The following is a 20351-nucleotide window of genomic DNA, read 5'->3' on the forward strand; positions in this document are numbered from 1 at the left end:
CATCTCTTATGACTCCTCTCCCATTCTGCTCCAGCCACACTGGCCTTCTTTCTGATCTTTGAACTTTCTCCACAAGCTCAAACCTCAGGACCTTTGCACTTGCTATTCCTCCATTACCCTCATTCTTTCACCCCACAGGGTATTTGCCTTTACTTCTTTCTAAGTTTTGCTCAAATGCCTCCAGACGTCTATTTAAACTGGCAAACCTCCAAGCCCCTCACAGTCCCCCCTCCAGCTTTTTTTCCATAAGATGTATCATCTTCTAATAAATTTTGCTTACTGTCTGTCTTCCCATGAGAATAGGGATTTTTGTTTGGCTAGTTTGACACCAAACCCCAGAGACTTGAACAGGACCTGGACACACAGTAGGTGCTCAGGCTGGAACTGCAGAGTGAGGTTTGGTGACATTCCTTTGGCCCTCTTGAGGAATTGGTTCAGCCTATTTGGTAAGGTTTGCTCCCAAAGAGTCCTGAGAGCAATAGTCAGCAAACTACAGCCCACCAGCCAGGTCTTGCTCATTGCTTGTTTTTGTAAATGAAGTTTTATTAGAACACAGCCATGTGCATTCATTTACAAGATGTCTACAGCTGCTTTTCTGGTACAAGGGCAAAGCTAAGTAGTTGTGGCACAGATCGGAGGTGTGATCTGCCAAGCCAAACATATTTACCATCTGGCCTTTTATGGAGCAAGTTTGCTAATCCCTATCTCTGGGATGACTCTGGTCTACTGGGAAAGGCTCATGGGTCACAGTGTCCAGGAAGGGCTGCTGGGCTCTTGGTCAACTTTTCACCTTGGAAGTTCCAACATCAACTCTTAAGGAGGTTGAGAATTCATATCCCACTTTCAGAAAGAGGCATGCACCAGGCGTGACGGGAAGCATCCTTACCTGTGCAGGGCATGCCTGGCTGCTGCTGGGCGAGGGGACCGCGTGCCCTTCTCCCTGGGCCCCTGAAGACGAGGGCAGGAAGTAAGGGTTGTTGGGCGACGGGGGCAGACTGATGTGCTGTGGGCTCTTCATAACCCCGAGCGGCGAATGCTGCGGGGAGCACTGGGGACTGAGAAACGTGGAAGAAAGCACACTGGTTGGAGCCGAGGACTCCACGCAATGGGCGCCTCCACTGGGCGGGTGAGCAGCCGCGCAGGCCTGCGGGGGCGCCTCCGAGCCGTCGCTTTGTCTTTTCACAGGTGTTTGTTGGGACGCGAAGGGACAGCTGGAGACGGCCTCTTCCTGCTTGATGGGGGCAGCCAGGAAAGGCAGTGGCTTCTTCTGGGAGCAGCTGCTCCTCTTCTGCTTCTGCAGCTGCATCCGCAGCTCCTCCACCTGCCGCTGCTCCTGCTGGAGTTTCCAGGTCAGCTCGTTGATCACCTTCTGCTTCTCCACCAGCATCTTGTCCTTCTCCGAGTCCAGCCCGTCCAGCTCGGACCCCGCAGAGCCGGCGCTCAGGCTGCTCACCAGGGTCTCCTCCGCGCACACGTGCGCCGGGGACGCGCGCAGGCTGAAGGACTGGGAGGCGTCGGTGAAGGCGTCCGGCAGGGACCCGGCCACCGACAGGTCGGACGAGGCCGGGGAGATCGGGGGGCTGGAGCTGGTGCTGCCCAAGTGGTAGAAGCCATTGGACAAGGCGCTGGCGGAGGGGGAGGACTGGTAACTGGGCAGCGTGCTGGGGGTGACGGGGAACGTGACAGTCGTTATGTCCCCAAAGTTCGGCACCGGGTTGCCGGAACAGTCCTGGAAGGGCCGGAGCCGGTCCATGAGGGCCGTCTTGGTGCCGGACACCGGCAGGCCGCGGATGCGGAGCTGTTGTCTTAGTTCAGAGACCTAAGGATACAGCGACAATGTTAGTACGCTCCCTAACAACAACATTTTCTTAAAGTGTGTTTTTTAGAAGGTGAGCTCCAAAACATCACAAATGTCATTTTACGATAGCCACTTCTTTTTAATACTTGTTTTCGATTTCATCTCCTATCCCTGACATAAACTGGTTTTGCACAATTTTCACGATTCTTTTTTACTTTATCACATACCAGTCGTTGAAATGTAGAGTTGTAATACATGATAGGAGCCCCACCCCCACCCCCGTCGTGCCACGTGTCCCTATTTCTAGATGAGAGAACCGGTATCCGGGCTGGGTTTAGACACAAGCCCCGGTCACACAGGGTTCCCAGGCGCAGTGGGCGCAGGCTTCCGGCTTCCAAGGTGGCGGCCCCTCCTGCCTCCTCCGCCTGGAACCCCCGCGCACCAGCACCACTGCAGAGCCCCGAGCTCCGAAACCTGCGATTCACGTCCCAGGTGGGCTTTGAGAATGTGCATTTCTGACAAGTCCACAGGTGAAGCTCATGCTTTGAGAGCCACAGCTGCATATTAACCTGTCCGTCCTGGTTGTGACGACTGGCTAGACCCTGAGGATAACATCGTCGGTCCAAACTCTGGCCCCGTCAAGTTAATAGCTCAACAATCTCTTTTGCGCCTCTGTTTCCCGTCTGTGAAATGGAGGTAGTCATACCTACTTGACATACTTTTGTGAAGGTTAAAATGGCTTAAAATTCATAAAGCACTTGGAATGTCTGGAGAACGGCTGTGCTATGTGAGGGTTTATTATTATGTTGATTCACATGTAATTATTTTATTCCTGTCTTTTTTATAATGCTCACAAATTGGAAACTATGAATTCCACAAATATGAGAACTGGTTAGACAAAAATGATAGCAGATACAAATGATAGAATTCAGATCTATTAATACTGGTGTTATAGGTTGAGGTGGTGCCTATAATCCCAGCACTTTGGGAAGCAAAGGAGGGCGGACCAATAGAGCCCCAGGGCTGGAGGCTGCAGCAAGCTATGATTATGTCACTGCCCTCCAGCCTGGGCAACAGAGCCAGACCCTGTCTCAAAAACAAAACAAAGTATTATAAGTTATAAGATTATGTATTATGTCATAAAAGTATTATGATGTCATAAGTATTTGTTGACACTGGATGATGAATAATTGCTTATGGTATATCACCAGGTGGAAAAAAGTTTGAATTGATTCTGTCTTTCTAAAACGTATGTAAGTAATGTATATGTCTGTATATATTTAAACTTATGTTTATATCTAAAAATACGATAAACATATGCTCAAAAAACCATTTTTTTTTTTTTGAGACAGAGTCTCACTTTGTTGCCCTCAGTAGAATGCTATGGCATCATAGCTCACAGCAACCTCAGACTCTTGGGTTCAAGTGATCTTCTTGTCTCAGCCTCCAAAGTAGCTGGGACTAAGGTGCCCACCACAACGCCAGCTTATTTTTAGAGTCTCACTTTTCCTCAGGCTGGTCTCCAACTCCTGAACTCAAGCAATCCACCCGCCTCAGCCTCCCAGAACGCTGGGATTACAGGTGGGAGCCACTGCACCCGGCCCATATGCTCATATATTAATGATGGTTCTCCTTATCTGTATGCTGTAAACGTTTCACATAAATAAATTAATTTTTTCATAAAGCAGGAAACATATTAAATGCCTAAATTTCAATAATTCTGTAAAACAGAATACTATGGGAATATTCCTCTGATATTCTTTTGAGCATAAAAGGGAGGAAAATAATCATAAAAATATTGATAACAAAGGTTAAGACTTCTTTAAGTCAAAAAACTATAAACAAAATGCAAACCCATATAGCTATCTTGGGAAAAATAATTACAGCACAAAGTGTTAAAAATCTTAACGTATCACGTGTGCTTACCAATTAAAGAAAAAAATTGATAATACCCAATATAAAAATGGGCAAAGGCTATGATCTAGCTCTTTATGAACAAAAATACAATTAAAAACACAGCCAAAATTGTGTGTATACCATCATCAGTAATCCAAGAAATGCAAATAAAATGAATGTGTACATATATATTTATTAAATTGGGAAAGATGAATAATAATTCTTTGTGTTAGTGAAGTAGCAGCAAAGAATAAATAAATAAAAATGTTTTTTGAAAAAGCAAATACCTTTCTTTTTTTTTTATTAAATCATATCTGTGTACATTGATATGATCATGGGGCATCATTCACTAGCTTCGCAGACCGTTTGACACACTTTCATCACACTGGTTAACATAGCCTTCCTGGCATTCTCTCAGTTACTGTGCCAAGCAAATAGCTTTCTATTACCTTGCTATTCTAACTCTGGTTCTTGGACCAGCAGAATTGATATTATCTGGGAGCTGGTTAGAAATACAGACTCTTGAGTCCCTCCCCAGACCTGCTGAATCAGAATTTGGGTGTTAACAAGACCCCAGGTGATTGTGGGTGCATATTAACGTTTGAGAAGAGCTGCTTGAACATGTATGTTGCTTCTGGGAATAGATGGGCACGTTCAGGACAGAAATTCCTGAACCAAAGTGTCTGAATATTTTTTAATGTTCTTGAAAATGCTGCCAAATTTCCTTCCTATGTAGTTAGCCTGGGGGAAATAATCAGAGACATTAATAAATGGATGCACAGAGGTCACTGAGATCATATTCAGAATAACAAAAATTTGGCAGCTAGTTGAGTGCCCAGCAGCGAAATGTTAACTAGGTGGTGGAGTGATGTGCTGCTACAAAAAATAAAAATTTTATTGAATATTAAGAATTATAAAAAATGTTTACGATGTGTTAGAAAAACGAATGCCAGAAATTTATGGAGACATAAATTTTTAAAAAACGATTATTTTAAAACAAAATATGTTCGTACACATTTTAAATCTAGAAGGAAATATAACCTGTAATGATTTCTGCCCATCTTCATTATCTTTTAAAATACTGCTTATTTTTCTATATACTATCAGATTTCAACAGTGAATATATGTTATCTTATGATCAGCTAAACATTATAAAAAAAGGATTGAATCAACTTACATGAGCAATCAATATGCTATTTCCCCCATAGTTTTGCTGGCATTGTTTTAGCATTTTCTTTTAAGATTTGCTGGTTTGAAAAATCACGAAATGGCAACTCATTATTGTTTTAACTTTGAATTACTTAAAATTAATGAGTCCTACATTTATTTTTAGATTCTGTTCTGGCACTGAATAATTTAAACTACATTATTAAATAATGTAGCTCATATTCTAACATAAAATGAATACTGGTTGAGTTCAATTTATCTTAAGTTTTAGAATATTATGCTATCTGGGCTTCTTTGACACAAAGGTTTGCATGCATCTCTTTCCTACACCCATTGAGGTTTTAATCATTGATAATTCTTTAAGCTATGCATTATGGAAACTTTAAAACATACACAAAAGTACACACAAAAATCTAATGAACCCCATATACTTATCAACCAGCTTCAATAATTTATCAACTCACGCCTAATCTTATTTCTTATTCCTTTATACTCAAACTTACTTCTTCTTCTATGTTTCCTAAATTATTTTGAAGCAAATCATATAATTTTATCTCTAAATATATGTCTCTATCACTAAAAGATAAGTATTCTCGAAAAGACACAGATAAAATACCATTACCAAACCTTAAATACAAACAATTATTTCTTAATGTCCATTAAATGTTTTCCCAGTTTTTAAACATCTCTCTCTTTTTCTCTCTCCGTCTTGAATGTTCTCTCTGTCTTATTTTAGAAACAGAAAACAAACAAACAAAAAACCTGTGGGCTGTGATATAATCATTAATATTAATAATTTTTTTTTTTGAGACAGAGTCTTACTCTGTCACCCTGGATAGAGAGCTGTGACATCACAGCTCACAGCAACCTCAAAGTCTTTGGGCTCAAGCAATCCTCATGCCTCAGCTTCTCGAGTAGCTGGGACTACTGGCACCCTCCACAACATCTGGCTAACTTTTCTATTTTTAGTAGAGATAGGGTCTCTCTCTCTCTCTCTCTCTCTCTCTCTCTCTCTCTCTCGCTCTCTCTCAGGCTAGTCTCGAACTCATGAGGTCAGGTGATTCACCTACCTTGGTCTCCTATAGTGTTAGGATTACAGGTGTGAGCCACCCCGCCCACAAGTTATAATACTAATAACTTTTTAATGACAAATCAAACTCTTTTCTCAGCATGCTTTCCTTTTCGCTTTTATGTGTCAACACCTGAGCAGTTCTTGCAAATATCACCTTCACTGTTTTACTTTTCTGATCACTATTTGGGGGTTGGGATCACTGTCATCAATTTCTCTTATTTCTTCCCTTCCCTAATTGTGGTTCTGTGATAGCAGCACCCAGCAGGCTTCACCAGCAGGATATTCAACCACAGCAGCATAAATTCCATCACTCTCTTGAATGTCTCCCATATTTTTTCTTCCCTCCCACTCTCTTACTCCGGAAACCAGTAGGCTCTTAACAATATACTGGTGAGCTTAAAATAAAATAGACAAAAAAAAAATCATGTCAAACCCAAACCTTGAGGTCATCCAGGTTAGGCGGTAGTGGGCCTGGATTGAGAGAAGAGACGCCAGTTTGTCCAGAAAAACTGTTTTTGACAGGGGACAAGGGGGTATTGCTCAGTGGTGTTGAAGAAGAGCTTGAATTTCTGACCATCTGTTCATTTTGTTCTCTAAAAAAAAAACAAAGAAGACACTTAAAATATGATCAAATATATGTAAGGTTACTTGCATTATGATCAGATCATAAAGTACTTGCCTAAGGGATCAGGCAGGGTGAAGAGAAACAACAGCATAGGCTGGATGGCAAGGGGCGGGTGACCCTAGAGATTTGCCTGGGGACACAAGAGGGAGTGGTGGAGACTTGGGCACATCCATCTCCTGGAGAGGGTGCCTTGTGAAGCTTGATTGTGTTCATTGTTCAACATGATTGCCAGGATGGCCTGAGGATGACCACAACTTGTGAGGAACCCGCATCCCAGATTTATGGGTGAGGATATTGACAATTTAAACGGTGACCTAGCCAGGTGATCACACAACCTGGGCTCAGGAGTCAGTTTTCGAGTCTGTCTTTCAGCTGTTCAGCAACAGCTTCCAAAAACAGAAGCAACATACCAGAAGCAGAAGTATTGGGATTGCTCACATTCCAGTTTCAAAGTGCTAATACTTTTCCTTTTTCCCAAAGGAGCTACTTATCAAGGGCATTAATTCATGATAGTCCCCGTATCTGCAGTTTTGTTTTCCAAGATTTCAGTTACAGAGTCAACTGTAGTCTGAAAATAGATGAGTACAGGACAGTGAAATATTTTGAAAGAGAGACTACAGTTACATACTGTTATTAAATATGTTATTATAGCTATTCTATTTTATTACTAGTTGTTATTGTTAATCTTTTACTGTGCCTAATTTATAAATTAAACTTTATCACAGGTATATACTTACAGGAAAAAAATAGCATATATAGAGTTTGGTACCATCCACAGTTTCAGGTATCTACTTGGGTCTTGGTACACATTCACCTTGGATAAAGGGAGACGAATGTATTGCTTCCTCTCAGCCACCTGGTCCTAAGAAGGTGTGCATGCTTTCTAAACAGAGTTATATTTCAAACATAGTGAACAAGGGCATGGTGCGATATGGGACTTGCTTGGCCCCAGGTGCTGGCCCTGTGTCTCTGATAGAGAGAAGCCATTCTCATCCTCTTCCTGCAGCAACCTCCCCAGGTTTCTTGACTTACTTAAGTTGAGCTTGGTGCATCCCAGGGTAGCTGAATCGGTGCTGCTGCTGCTGCTGCTGGCTGAGGATCTGGAGCTGCAGGAACAGCTGCTGCTGCTGCAGCAGCCGGGCGTAGGCTGAGTCCATGGGCGGAGGGGACTTCTCTGCCTTCTGGTCTGGGGGAATGTACTGATGATATTTGAGCTTCTTCACTTTTGGCTTGGGGTCCTTGGGCTTTTTGTGGCGGTTCTTACTGTCCCCCAAGGACTTGGACTGTAAAGAGTATGAGGAAATGGCATGTGTTTAAGTGATGACCGAGAATGAGTTGGCATCCTAGATGTGTTGCGAGGAGGTTTTGTCTGATGGACAGTCTCCAGTCCCAGAAAGCCATGGAGCAAAGGCATAATATATAGAGAACTCCTAGGACATTATTGTACATAATGAGAAAATCTACTACAAATGCCTCACACTGGAAAGACCCTCCTCCAGCGGGGGTCTTAGAAATAGCTCCGGGATTTTTTTCTTTTCTGGAGTAGAGTGAGATGTAAGTCTGTGTTTCAGTGAGTGCAAGTATGTTCTCCTAACCTGAAATCAAGTGGTACCCTAACAAAACCTGCCCTTTGATCTTGGGATTATACATAAGAAAATGCTTTTCATATGCAATCACCTAATACATTGACTTATTAATAACCTAAATTTAGATACAATTAAGATTGCCTTTGAAGGACTGGGTGTGGTAGCTCACTCCTGTAATCTTAGATCTCTGGGAGGCTGAGGCGGTGGATTGCCTAAGTTCAGGAGTTTGAGACCAGGCTGAGCAAGAGTGAGACCCTATCTCTAAAAATAGCCGGGCGTGGTGGTGGACACCTGTAGTCCCAGCTACTCTGGAGGCTGAGGCAGGAGAATCGCTTGAGCCCAAGAGTTTGAGGTTGCTGTGAACTATGATGCCATAGCACTTTACCCAGAGTGGCAGAGTGAAACTCTGTCTCAAAAAAAAAAAAAAAAAAGGATTGCCTTTGAAAGTCTAAGGTTTTGGGATGAAATAAGATAAACTCCTCCATCTGCCTGCTTACCACCTCCTCACTGTCTGCCAAATCAGACACATGATCAGGAAATGATATACTATGAAGTAATGCCCGCCAAACTCTGGAACCCTCCTAAGAAGTTACCCATTGTAGACCGTGGTTCAGTCCTTACGAGGGAAGTTAATGATACAGGCTCAGAAGTTAAGATAAATTTTTGACTGTGGTAGAATTACTTTAATTTATGACTTCTCAGGTGTCTCATCTGCAAGTTGAGGGAACTATTCCACTTTTGGTCTCAGTGATCAAAATAAAGACTGTAAAAGATAATATCGAAATAATAACAGGTGTCCAACAAACAGGGTAATTATATGTACAGCCTGACCCTTAAATCAAAAGGCCTTCATCTATTAGGAAGAAATGGGTCCATCCTGTTAAAAAAAGATAAATTTTCAAACCTGACTTTATTATAAAAGGTGGAAATGACCGCAGATAATGAAGGAATTGGGGACAATGTAGGAGGGAGAGTGCGATACCAGCGGTGTCCAGAAGAGGGGGCGCCTGAACAGCTGGCAGCTGGAGCCTGACTTGGCACCTTTCCCGTTTTAGCCAAAAAATAACACATCTGAAAGTGACTTATCCAAAGGCGCCTACGTCTTGATTTGACTCAGCGCATCCATCCCACCACCGAAGGCTCTTTGGTTTTCTCCAAGAGACTTTTTCCTGGGGACTAATGAATAACGAGCACCGATATTTCTGTGTGTTTGGTGGCTCTATTTCTCCCTGCTCATTTATCGATGAGAGTTCTTGCTGATTACTCTCCTGCCCTCGGACAGCTTCGGTAGAGCTCACGGGCCCAGCTCTTCTCTCCCCTGCCCCCGCGCACTTCCCCCCTCTTCCTAGGGACTGCCTGGTCTGGGGAGGATGGGCTGCAGCTAAGCTGGGGTCCAGAAGGTTTTTTCCAATATGTTGCCTTAGTTTGTGGACTCTGAGCATTCCAGAAGATACTGAAATCAGACCGTTTTCTCTGGGTAGTGTGGGTAAAGGCTACTTACACCCGTGGAAATAGGCACCTTCACTGTCTTTCTGAGCACAGGGAACACTAAGGTTGTGTTTATTTGTTTGTTTTGCTCTTTTCAGCTGCATGGCTAGGAGAAGGGAAGCACATTTATCTTTGTAAAGGTGGTTGAGGGATGCTTACAGACCCCGGGCCAGAATGTGTGAACTGGTTAATGTAAAGTGAGAGGGAGAGGTGGATAGAGAGTACAAGACTCCCCCGGCCTGTGGCTACATAGTACAAGACTTCCTTAAACCAACCCGAGTCTCTCTCCCTCTTTCACACACACACAGCATTGCCAAACAACACACCACCCTGGCAGCCCCCAATTTGCTGGCACTGCTCTACAAAATGAAGTCCAAATTCTGTGGTTTGCCAAGGAAGACAGTTCACCAAATTGCCTAAAAACCTTTCCTTTCTAGATTGTATATTGCAGCTTAATTTACAACCGCTAAGACATGGAAACAACCTAAATGCCCACCATCTCAGGAATGGGTTAACAAATTGTGGTACATGCACACCATGGAAGACTATTCAGCCATAAAAAGATGGTGACTTCACTTCTTTTGTATTAACCTGGATGAAATTGAAACACATTCTTCTTAGTCAAGTATCACAAGAATGGAAAAGCAAGCATCCAAGGTACTCAGCACTAATATGAAGCCAGTAGATGATCTGATGCATGCCCACACAGAAGAATAACTCATTTCAATTCAAGGTGGGGGGAGAAGTAATGGGTTGGGGAAGGGCCTTGGGTTGCTCTCACTGAATGGGCACAGGGTGGGGGTGTTAGACACACCTTTTGTGGGGGGAACATAACCACAAGAGGGACTCTACCTCATAAAATCAAACATTTTGAGCTGATTGTTTGTACCCTCACATTAACCTGAAATAAATTTACTTTAAAGAAAATAAAATAAAATACAAACCTTTCCTTTCTAACAGTGCACACCTCCCACCTCTTTTTATTACAATTTTATGCTGTCTGCAGCAACAGCCTTCTCTGCTTGTTATCTGACTCCGCTCATCCTTTGGAGTTGGCCCACACCTTGTCTGACTCACAGTGATGTCCCCTGATGCATTTTCACTGCTTAATAATGAAAATGCTCACATGGGTCCTGCTGAGGGGTGAGGGAAGCTGAAATCTAGCCCCCATTCTCCTTTCTAGGTGCTTCTGGCCTTACGGGGGTCCTTTGGCTGCTGGGGGAAGGAGAACTTAGTTTTTTTGTATTGTGGTAAAGTACAAGTAACATAAAAATCACCCTTGTAACAATGTTGTGCCAACATCACGGCTATCTAGTTTCAGAACTTCTTCAACCCCCTGGAAGGAAACCTGGTGCCCACTAGGAGTCATTCCCATTCCCGCCTTCCTCCAGCCCCTGGCAGCCACCAATCTGCTTTCTGTCCGTCTGGCTTTGCCTGTTTGGATATTTTAAATAAATGGACCCCTATGACATGTGGCCTTTCCTGTCTGGCTTCTTTCAAGGTTCGTTCATGGTATATCAGGTGTTAGTACTTCATTTCTTTCTATGGCTGAATAATATTCAGTATGGATGTACCACATTTTATTTACCCATTCATCAGCTGATGGACAGTTTGGTTGGTTCCAACTTTTAACTACTGTGACAATATCGCTGTGAATATTCACATGCAAGTTTTTTCTTTGAACACCTGTTTTAACTCCTTTGGGGGTACATGCCTAGGTGTGGAATTGCTGGGTCATGTGGCAATTCTACACTTAAATTATTGAGGAGCTGCCAGACTGTTTGCCACAGCAGCAACACCATTTTAAAGTCTCACCAGCAGTGTGCCAGTGGCCCAGTTTCTCCAAATTGATTCAAGCTATTTTCTAGTGGGTATGAAGCGGTAGTCCATTGTGGTTTTGATTTGCATTTCGTGAATGACTAATGAGTTGAGAATCCTTTCACGTGCTGTTGGCCATTTATCTGTCTTTGGAAAAATATCCGTTCAAGTTCTGAGGGGCATGTCTTTCTACTTGCACAAAACACAGTTAGGGCTAGTGGTGGTCCAATGGCCCAGTTAGACTACAGGCCCCCCGAGGGCAGGAGTCATGTTTTGTTTGATCTGGAGACACACATTCTTAGAGACTGCAGACTATCTTTTGCTTGCATCGGATTTTTAGTTGCAAGGAGTGTTCTTATGCATCCTCTCTTTAGCCTCAAATGAATCTTTTTTGTTTTTTTTGAGGCTGCGTCTGACTTTGTCACCCTGGGTAGAGAGCCATGGTGTGGTCATAGCTCACAGCAACCTCAGACTTTTGGGCTTGAGCAATACTCTTGCCCCATCCTCCCCAGTAGCTTTGACTACAGGTGCCCACCGCCATACCTGGCTATTTTTTCTATTTTTAGTAGAGACAGGGTCTTGCTCTTGCTCAGGCTGGTCTCAAACTCCTGAGCTCAAGCAATCCATTTGCCTCGGCTACCCAGAGGGTTAGGATTACAGGTGTGAGCCACCATGCCCAGCCTCATATGAATCTTTTAAAGTCAACAGAGTAGAGATGTTTTCCCAAAGCTTCTCTGAGAAGCCCTCTGGTATCCTGTGAACTTAGAGGTGATGCAGGCCCAACAACTGGGAATGCGCAGGCATTGACTAGTCAGAAGGGGGATGCTCCAACCGGGTGTCAGTATCAATCCCCCCCACTGACCTGCCCTTCCTCTGGGATCCTATTACAATTTCTAGTGCAGTGAGGTTGAAGATTTTGCTAATTTGAATTATGGAAAATTTAAATATTGTAATAGAATTAGTAGCAAAATTTCTCTTATATACAGCACTGGAAATCACGTGGACCATCTCCTCCTCTTCCTTCCTCTGCAGTGAACAAAATCCTTCGATAGTCATATAATTTCAAACCTGTTGAATTGAACGAATCATAAGCTGGGTTTAACCTATTGCGGTTTGGTGGGGGAGCTTTCCTGGGAAATTGAAATGCCTACCATCCATTCAGAACATACAACTGTTACTTTATTATCGATTCTTACTTCAATTTGCAATTTTTTCTCTTAATCCCCAGAGAGACGTTTCAGCAGTGGTACTAGAGTGGAGAAAACATGCTCCCAAATTAATTATAAGTTATTTGGGGTAAAACCTTATGAAAAAGTCCAGATAACTACCAGGTAGTTAATTGGTGAGAGAGCTTTCTGTATGTTGGAAGATGTAATGCTGAGAAAATTCCATTAAAGTATGCTAAGGTGATTACAGCTATTTGTCTACTACAAAAGTAACCCCTCACCTATCTTTATTTCCACAGGAATATCGGCCTGAATGATAGAGATTTTACGTGACCCACATTCTTCAGAGCTGCCTCCCTTGCATAAAATTCAATTGCTCTATACCTATTTTTTGGTGCTTGCAAGTCTTGTGTGCATTGTTGGCTGTGTGTATTTTAAGGGTACGCTTATAAGATCTTTTAAGTCAGGAACACGCTGGCTGAGCTGTGATCCCAAAGAAATGCAGACACACAGGCTTCTCCACAGCACAGAAGGCCTGCACTTTGCCACACAGCTAACAGAACCTTTGTCCACCTACAGTGGGGGCTCCCTCTTCATCTCCTGTCTTGAGACATTCCTGGTAGGTTGAACCTATGCCTGGGTTTCTATGGCTGTCCTCAAGTTGTCCATCCTAACTCAGAAAGCTCTGCTCCAGGATGGCTCCTTCTTACCTTCACAGCAGCGTGCATGGGGGTGGCAGTGCTGGCGGGGCCAAGCCCCTGCTTCCCCGAGTCTAACTGGTGGCCAGGCTGTGAGGCTGAGTCACTCTTGTCATTTTCTGACCCAGAAGTGAGATCCTGCAATTCAAATTTTAGCATTATTAGTACACAGGAATAAAAGTTGTGTGACACAGAAATGGCAGGGTACAGCCCTCCCTACACACAGCTCTGCTGCTTTAACCCCAGCTTCCAATCCCAGGAAATACCAGCCTGCTTCCCCCCGGGGGTGGGGATTTTAAATACATATTATACAGACACACACTATTGTCATCCAACTGAGGACACTTTTTGAAAGAGAAAGGGAACATTCTTTTCTCTCTCTCTTTTATTTGAGACAAGAGTTTCAAACTGTCACCCTGGATAGAGTGCTGTGCTGTCATAGCTCACAGCAACCTCCAACTCCTGGGCTCAAGCAATCTTCTTGCTTCAGTTTTTCTATTTTTAGTACAGATTGGGTCTCAATTTTGCTCAGGCAGGTCTCGAACTTGTGAGCTCAAGCAATTCACCTGCCTCAGCCTCTCAGAGTGCTAGGATTACAGGCGTGAACCACTGCGCCCAGCCAGGAACATTCTTAATAATGATTCCAGAAGACAGGTATAAAACTGGCCTGTCCTAGCCAAACCTGTGAGGGTTCCTCCTGTTGAACTTGGTAACAGAATTAAAAAAGAAAGGAAGGCTAGGTGTGGTGGCTCACGTCTGTAATCTCAGCGCTCTGGGAGGTCAAGGAAGGAGTATCCCTGAGCTCAGGAGTTCAAAACCTATCTGAGCAAGAGGGAGACCCCATCTCTACTAACAACAGAAAAACTAGCTAGGCAAGGTGGTGAATACCTCTAGTCCCAGCTACTCGAGAGGCTGAGGCAAGAGGATTGTTCAAGCCTTAAAGTTTGAGGTTGCTGTGAGCTATGATGATGCCAGAGTTCTCTACCCAGGGTGACAGAATGAGATCTGTCTCAAAAAAAAATTAAAATAAAATAAATAAATAAAAGGAAGGGGAAAAAAGGGATCTAAGAATTCGTAGGGAAAGTAGAACAACAAACAAGGCAGAGGGAAAGGGTGTTAAGAGAAGGAAAGAATGTGTGTTTGTATGTACGAACAAGTATTGTATGTGTATACACAAATATGCATTATGTGTATAGGTACAAATGTGTATTGTGCATGTACAAATATGTATGAGCATGTATGTGTGTGCATGCACGTTTATGTGTGTGCACACATGCATGTGTGTGTTAGGTGTATACCGTGTACGTGCTTTTTATGTAAGTGTATGTCTCAGTCTAGATGCATGTGCAAGTATATGTACATGTGTGTGTGGGTACACATGTGTGGGTGTGTATCATATGTGTGTGTGTAGTTATAAAACCTTTAGGAGAGGCAGACTCCAAAAAGGGATAACGGTATCTTCCCTTCCTCCCCCACATTCCTTTGCTGTGACTTTGACAAGGGGCCCAGGCCTCTCAGGCTCTCTCTCCAGGGAGCTGGGGGGGTCAGGACTGAGCTGGTCACTCCCCCAGCTCTGGCACCTGTCACAGGCCTGCAGGGTTTTTTCTCTGGGAGCATTAGTGTCCTCATCTGTTGTTCCTGGTAAAACAACATAAAGTAAGTTTTGCATTTTGCCTGACATCATTTAGAACTGGTTTCCTTGCTCCCCTCTCTTAAGGTCAAGTGGAAAAGAAACTGTCTTCTCCTCAAACCATTCTTAAATCAGAAGCTGAGGAATTTACTGTCAGAATAATGTGTACAAATGCTCTGATAGACCCTTTGATGTCGGCCCTGAAGCGTGGCCGCAGAGACCTGCTGCGCCGTGCTGGGGAAGGAAGAATGCTTTGATTGTAAACTCTGGCACGAGAAACGCATGCGCATCTCAGGCCCTGCTGTTCATGCCTTCTTTTTCCCTCTCATCCTACATTTTCTCCTTAGCAGCTTTAGCTTTGCTCAGACGGGGTGAACAGAGGTGCGATGATGACCAGTAACCAGCCTGCTTGCAGGAAACAGGGCCCTGGATCAAAATTCTTATCACTGTCCCTAATATCTGCATGGAGCTTTGCAGTAGGAACAAATGTTACCAAATAGATCTAATTTCAGTGCATTGCACAGTCCCCGTGAGGCCAGGAGAAGTGAACTCTTCCTAGACACACCTCCCCTCCTGGCAGCTCCAGAAGCCCAGAAGGCTGAGCTGAGGGAAATCCCCTCCGAGCCGAGTGTGGCTTCGCAAGGTGGATTCTCCAGGGCTCGCTGACACTGCTGTGTCCTGGAGACCACCCAGGCAGCCTTACAGCCTAACTCTTCCTCTGTCGGGGTGGATGCTGGAGGGCACTGTGATCTCCAGTGGGAAACATCTGTAAAGTGAAGTCACAGCTCGGCCTGAGTGAGCACCAGTGTGTGGCAGTAGCTGCCATTGCTAGTCACTGCTATTTTTCATAATGTGCGTTTTGCAGTGTCTATTCCTCGCACTCATGGGTTTGCAGACTTGTGCAGAAAGAGGTAAGTGTCATGCTGTGTTGTGGCTGGAAGTCGGTTGTGCAGAGGCTTGGTGGGTAGAGAGAAACCTGCCAACCAGCTGGGAGAACCAACCCGGCCTCCTGCCTATGGACAACCAGCACTACTCCCCATTCCCAGGGAACCCAGTGGTGCCTCTTTCATGTATGGTGAGATGAGGAACATGGACGTGAACAATCTCCAGCAGGGAGACTGTTGGTGGGCCATCCCATCTCACTGAGACTCAGTTACCATGTCCATAAAAATGGAGATAGAAGGTATCCGCCTGGCAGAGTAGATGCTTAGCACATAAACCAAAGAGGCCTGGTGCACTGGCTCAGGCCTCTAATCCTAGCATGCTGGGAGGCCAAGGCAGGTGAATTGCCTGAGCTCAGGAGTTTGAGACCAGCCTGAGTTCTAAAAATAGCCAGGTGTTGTGGCAGGCACCTGTAGACCCAGCTAATGGAGGCTGAGACAAGAGAATCACTTGAGCCCAGAAGTTTGAGGTCGCTGTGAGCTGTGACACTACAGCACTCTACCCAGGGTGACAAAGTGAGACTCTGTTCAAAGAAAGAAAAGAGGAAGGAAGGGAGGGAGAAAGGAAAGAAGGAGAGAAGGAAGGAAGGAAAGGAGGACAGAAAAGCCAAAGGCTGTAGTTCTGGGGATTCTCTTTCAGTGTCTTCCCGAGGCTTTTGCCCCTGCACACAGATCCCGGGGCTGAGAAGGGAGAGACAGGGCATCAGTATGTGCCATCCAGGGGTGCTGCTGGGGTCTCTCAGCAGACCCAACTGTAACAGTGTCGATTTTAAGACTATGAAGAGATGACAGACAAAGATACAGGGCTTTTATTTATTTATTTAGTCTTACCTGGGTTGTTCCCCGAGGCCCTGCCAAATTGGTCTCTGAGGCTTTGGCATCTGGGGGGGATCCTGCTGAGCCCGGGGGGTCTTCACTTCGAGTCTGATCTGGAGAAAGCCCATCACTGCTGCTGTCCTCTTCAAAGGCAAATGCGTCGGCTGATTTAGAGAAACTGACCTGGTTACCTGTGGGAGTGAAAACCCAACGAGTCAGTGGCTCAGGTAAGCTTCTATGTGTCAACCTTACCTGAAGCACACACTTCTCTCCCCGGATTCGCCGCACGCTCAGGCAAAAGTGAAGATGGAATTTAAATTGTGTGGTTTCCCATATGGGAACTCGCGTTTATTAACAGTGGTCTGTTTGGCATGGAAGAAAGAGTGATGGATTAGGAAGTCTGCCATCATTTGGTAAGCTTCATTTTCAAATTTCTGCATTCCCTTCCGTTTTCTATAAGAACCCATGTCTTTTTTGCAACTCAGTTGGGGAAGGTGAAGCAAAGAACAGGGGGTGCTGGAAGCAGAATGAGGTCAGAGGAGAAGGCAGCAGGAGAAAGCACCATCTCCCTCAGGTTTCCTGACAGGAGACGGAATTGAGATGACAGCCTGCCATGTGCATCACCTTCAATCATAGATCAGGGCACAGAGCACAAAATGCTTAGCAAACTCTGCTAATAAGGACGAGCTAGGACAGCTAGTAAGTTTAAATTCCGAGATGTTACCAGGGTGCCCCAAAGAGCCATTCAACGAATGCATAACTGTTTATAAAAGTCATAAATGTGTCTTGGAAACTTCAGCCTGATCCTTATTTTTTGTTATTTGGAATTTTATTTTTCATTTCTCCTATCTTCGTGTCTATTTGGAACTCCTCGATGGCTCACACAGAGACTGCTCCTCGACAGCCTGCATGGTCTTGCTGAGGGGTTATCAGACCAGATGGGGCTATAATGACGTCCTGATACGTCCTTTATATTTTTATTTGCCAAATTTCATCTGGTTTATTATCCAACTGCCCAGTACACAATGTGCTGAAGCCACATAGCTCTCCTGACCTGATTCCAGGCACCGCTCTGCTAAAGGAATTTGGGTATTATCAGGAAGTTTTCCAGCCCGGCTCTCTGCAGTCACACTGACACGAACTTTTGACTCGCTTGGTGCAGATAAGAGAAAGGAGCTCTCGCAGTGGTGACTGGAAAGGCAGCAAGGAGCTGGAAGCAACAGAACAAGTGTGGCTTCGGGCTTGTCATCGCTACCACTGGCATCTGTCACAGGCCCTCACACAGATGTCCAAGTGTCAAGTCAGGAAGAGGGCTACACAAGGACAGGGCAAGTGGAAACTCCAGTCACTGAACGGGAGAGGCCTGGTGACTGGCAGGTCTGCTCCACGGGTTGCTCCTACAAGTCATTATTGCTTTGCTATAATTATACAAGTAACATAAACATAAATTACTCATCATAAAAACTCGTATCTACCTTCTATCCCTTCTAGATTTAACTCTAGGCTGTAGGAGGACATAAGCATGTACATGGGTCATTACAAAAGTCTTGAGATACACAAATCTCAAAATGTAAGATCTGCATGGAGAGAACCACGTGAAGCCCTCCCAGTCACACGGATAAGCTGACCAAGGTGAAACCTACACAGGTGCATCAAGAAGGACACTGTCAATGGTGTTTCTTAGAAGCAAAATAAGGGACCATGCCCCAGTCTGTCTCAAAACTTTTGCAGTGACCTTTTGTAATGATGTATTTCATACGGATAGGACTGAGTGATATTTATTTATTTATTTATTTTTTAACCCTACAATGTTTCTTGGAGATCTTTCCAGCTGAGAACATAGAGATGTTGGTATATATTTTTTAAATAGCTGCCAAAGTATTTCAATGTATTTCTGGGTACTTTTATTCTCGATTTCTCCTTGCACATTTTTCTGAATTATACAATTTTGAAATAATAGTAAAAGAGCACAGGGAACAATATAAAACAACCATTTGTCTAGAACTTAAAATAAATACATGTTTGTATTTTCTCATATTTGTGTCAGGAACCTTGTTGTTTCCTAGCAGGGAAGTTTTAGCAGGTATTTTTGATATGTGCTAAATTTGGGGGAGATCAGAAGTTTTCTTCTTTCATTTTAGTATAATCTTGTCCCAAGCTCCTTCCTCTCTATTTTAAGAGTCCAGAGTTCGCTCATACCCTTCCTTTTTCCTTTCCTCACAGCAAAACCTCAGCTCTGCAAATAGCTTTAATACGTTCACATCTTTCTTTCTTAGGGAGACCTCAAGCTGCCATCTTCCAAGGAAGGTCCTTCCAATTACCTCCATGAATGTATTAATGCTTCCATTCTCAACTCAACCCATACATTTCTTTACTTTAGAAACTGTGTTTCATTGAAATTTTAAGTCCAAGCTTATTTGTGGCATTAAAGACTTTGTTAAAAGGATCATGTGCTCAATGAATCTCCCCCCCCCCCCAAAAAAAGGATCATGTACATTATTGAGGGTAGTGAGTGGACTGGTGAATGTTAAGTGATCCCCACCTCAGAAATCAGGGTATTTCATTGGGACCTACCCAGCACATGCCTTGAGCCCACACCTTCACATTCACAGAGTTTCTTGCGAGTGACTCTGTAAGCCCCTTGGGGCAGCCACACAGGGACCTCCAACTAAAAGCTTCATTATCCGGAATCCCCTCCTCACTCCCTTCCATCTAAGTGGGTACAGACCTTCTTTGTGTGGCCTGACAAATACCTCCTGAGACACAGACTCTTCTCCCCTCCGGAGTATCACATCCCACATGTGTGCAAATTAGGGGAATTAACCAAACTGCAAACTTGTCCACAGATTCTAACAGATGAGTAGAAATTAAAAGGGGGAGGGGGTGGAGGAGGGAGTCATTTGTCCTCTTACCCCTCCCAAACCTCTTCAATTATTTTAAGTGGAGAGATAGCAAATGATAAAAATAGCAGTTTGGATCACCTACTAGTGGCAGCAATGACAAGACACCCAACTTTTGATAGGTCTCAGAATGGTTCAGGAAGTCAGACCAGGGGCACATTTTCTCTTCTCCGCCTTGGAGAGGACGTTGCAGGGTCCAGTTCACTCGGTCATTTTAGGGACTGAGGTAAGGCCACAGTTCCAGCCTGTGGACTCTTATAGCCACCTGGTGAAGTGGGTGGCAAAATCAGTCATCCCCCCTGGAAGCCTGTAATTGAATCCATTGTGCTGTTTAGGAAACATTGTCAACCTCCCTGGTTGGTTGGGCAGTGGGAAAGACTGGGGTAGCACAGGAAGTGCCCGGCATTTCCACCTTTTCTGCATATGACGTCACGTGCTAAAGACGTCTCCGTGATGCCATGAAACTCCTACTTGAGTGTTCTGGAATTTGAGAAACTCAGTGGCATCTCCATTCTGAGGAACAAAGAAGGCAGGAGGTTCTGGGAAAGGAGATCATGGTGAATGTTGTTTAAACTTCCCTCAGAAAAGGGGGGCCGAATACCCGTGGCAGCCCTGCTTCCATAGTAACTCGGCACGCCCCTTCCCTTCCACGGCTGGCACCTGGGGCCACAGGTCGAGGGACTAGAAAGATGCAGAAAAATCTTGAAGTGGCGTATCTGGAATCAAGGTGTAGGTGATCAGTCCTCTTTT

General features: G+C 44.4%; 1 protein-coding gene across 1 annotated transcript in view; it reads right to left on the reverse strand.

The window, feature by feature from the left end:
* MYOCD (myocardin) overlaps nucleotides 1-20351 on the reverse strand; it is a 63055-nt gene that overhangs the window by 14353 nt on the left and 28351 nt on the right. Inside the window, exons 6-10 of the mRNA XM_053570498.1 lie at nucleotides 16717-16892; nucleotides 13327-13452; nucleotides 7591-7841; nucleotides 6373-6526; nucleotides 887-1819 (exon numbers count right to left, since the gene is read on the reverse strand). Coding sequence (XP_053426473.1) covers nucleotides 887-1819; nucleotides 6373-6526; nucleotides 7591-7841; nucleotides 13327-13452; nucleotides 16717-16892 — 1640 coding nt within the window. The remainder of the gene's footprint in view (nucleotides 1-886; nucleotides 1820-6372; nucleotides 6527-7590; nucleotides 7842-13326; nucleotides 13453-16716; nucleotides 16893-20351) is intronic.

Source organism: Nycticebus coucang, chromosome 18 (genome assembly GCF_027406575.1).
Source record: "Nycticebus coucang isolate mNycCou1 chromosome 18, mNycCou1.pri, whole genome shotgun sequence".
NCBI classification, from domain to species: Eukaryota; Metazoa; Chordata; class Mammalia; order Primates; family Lorisidae; genus Nycticebus; species Nycticebus coucang.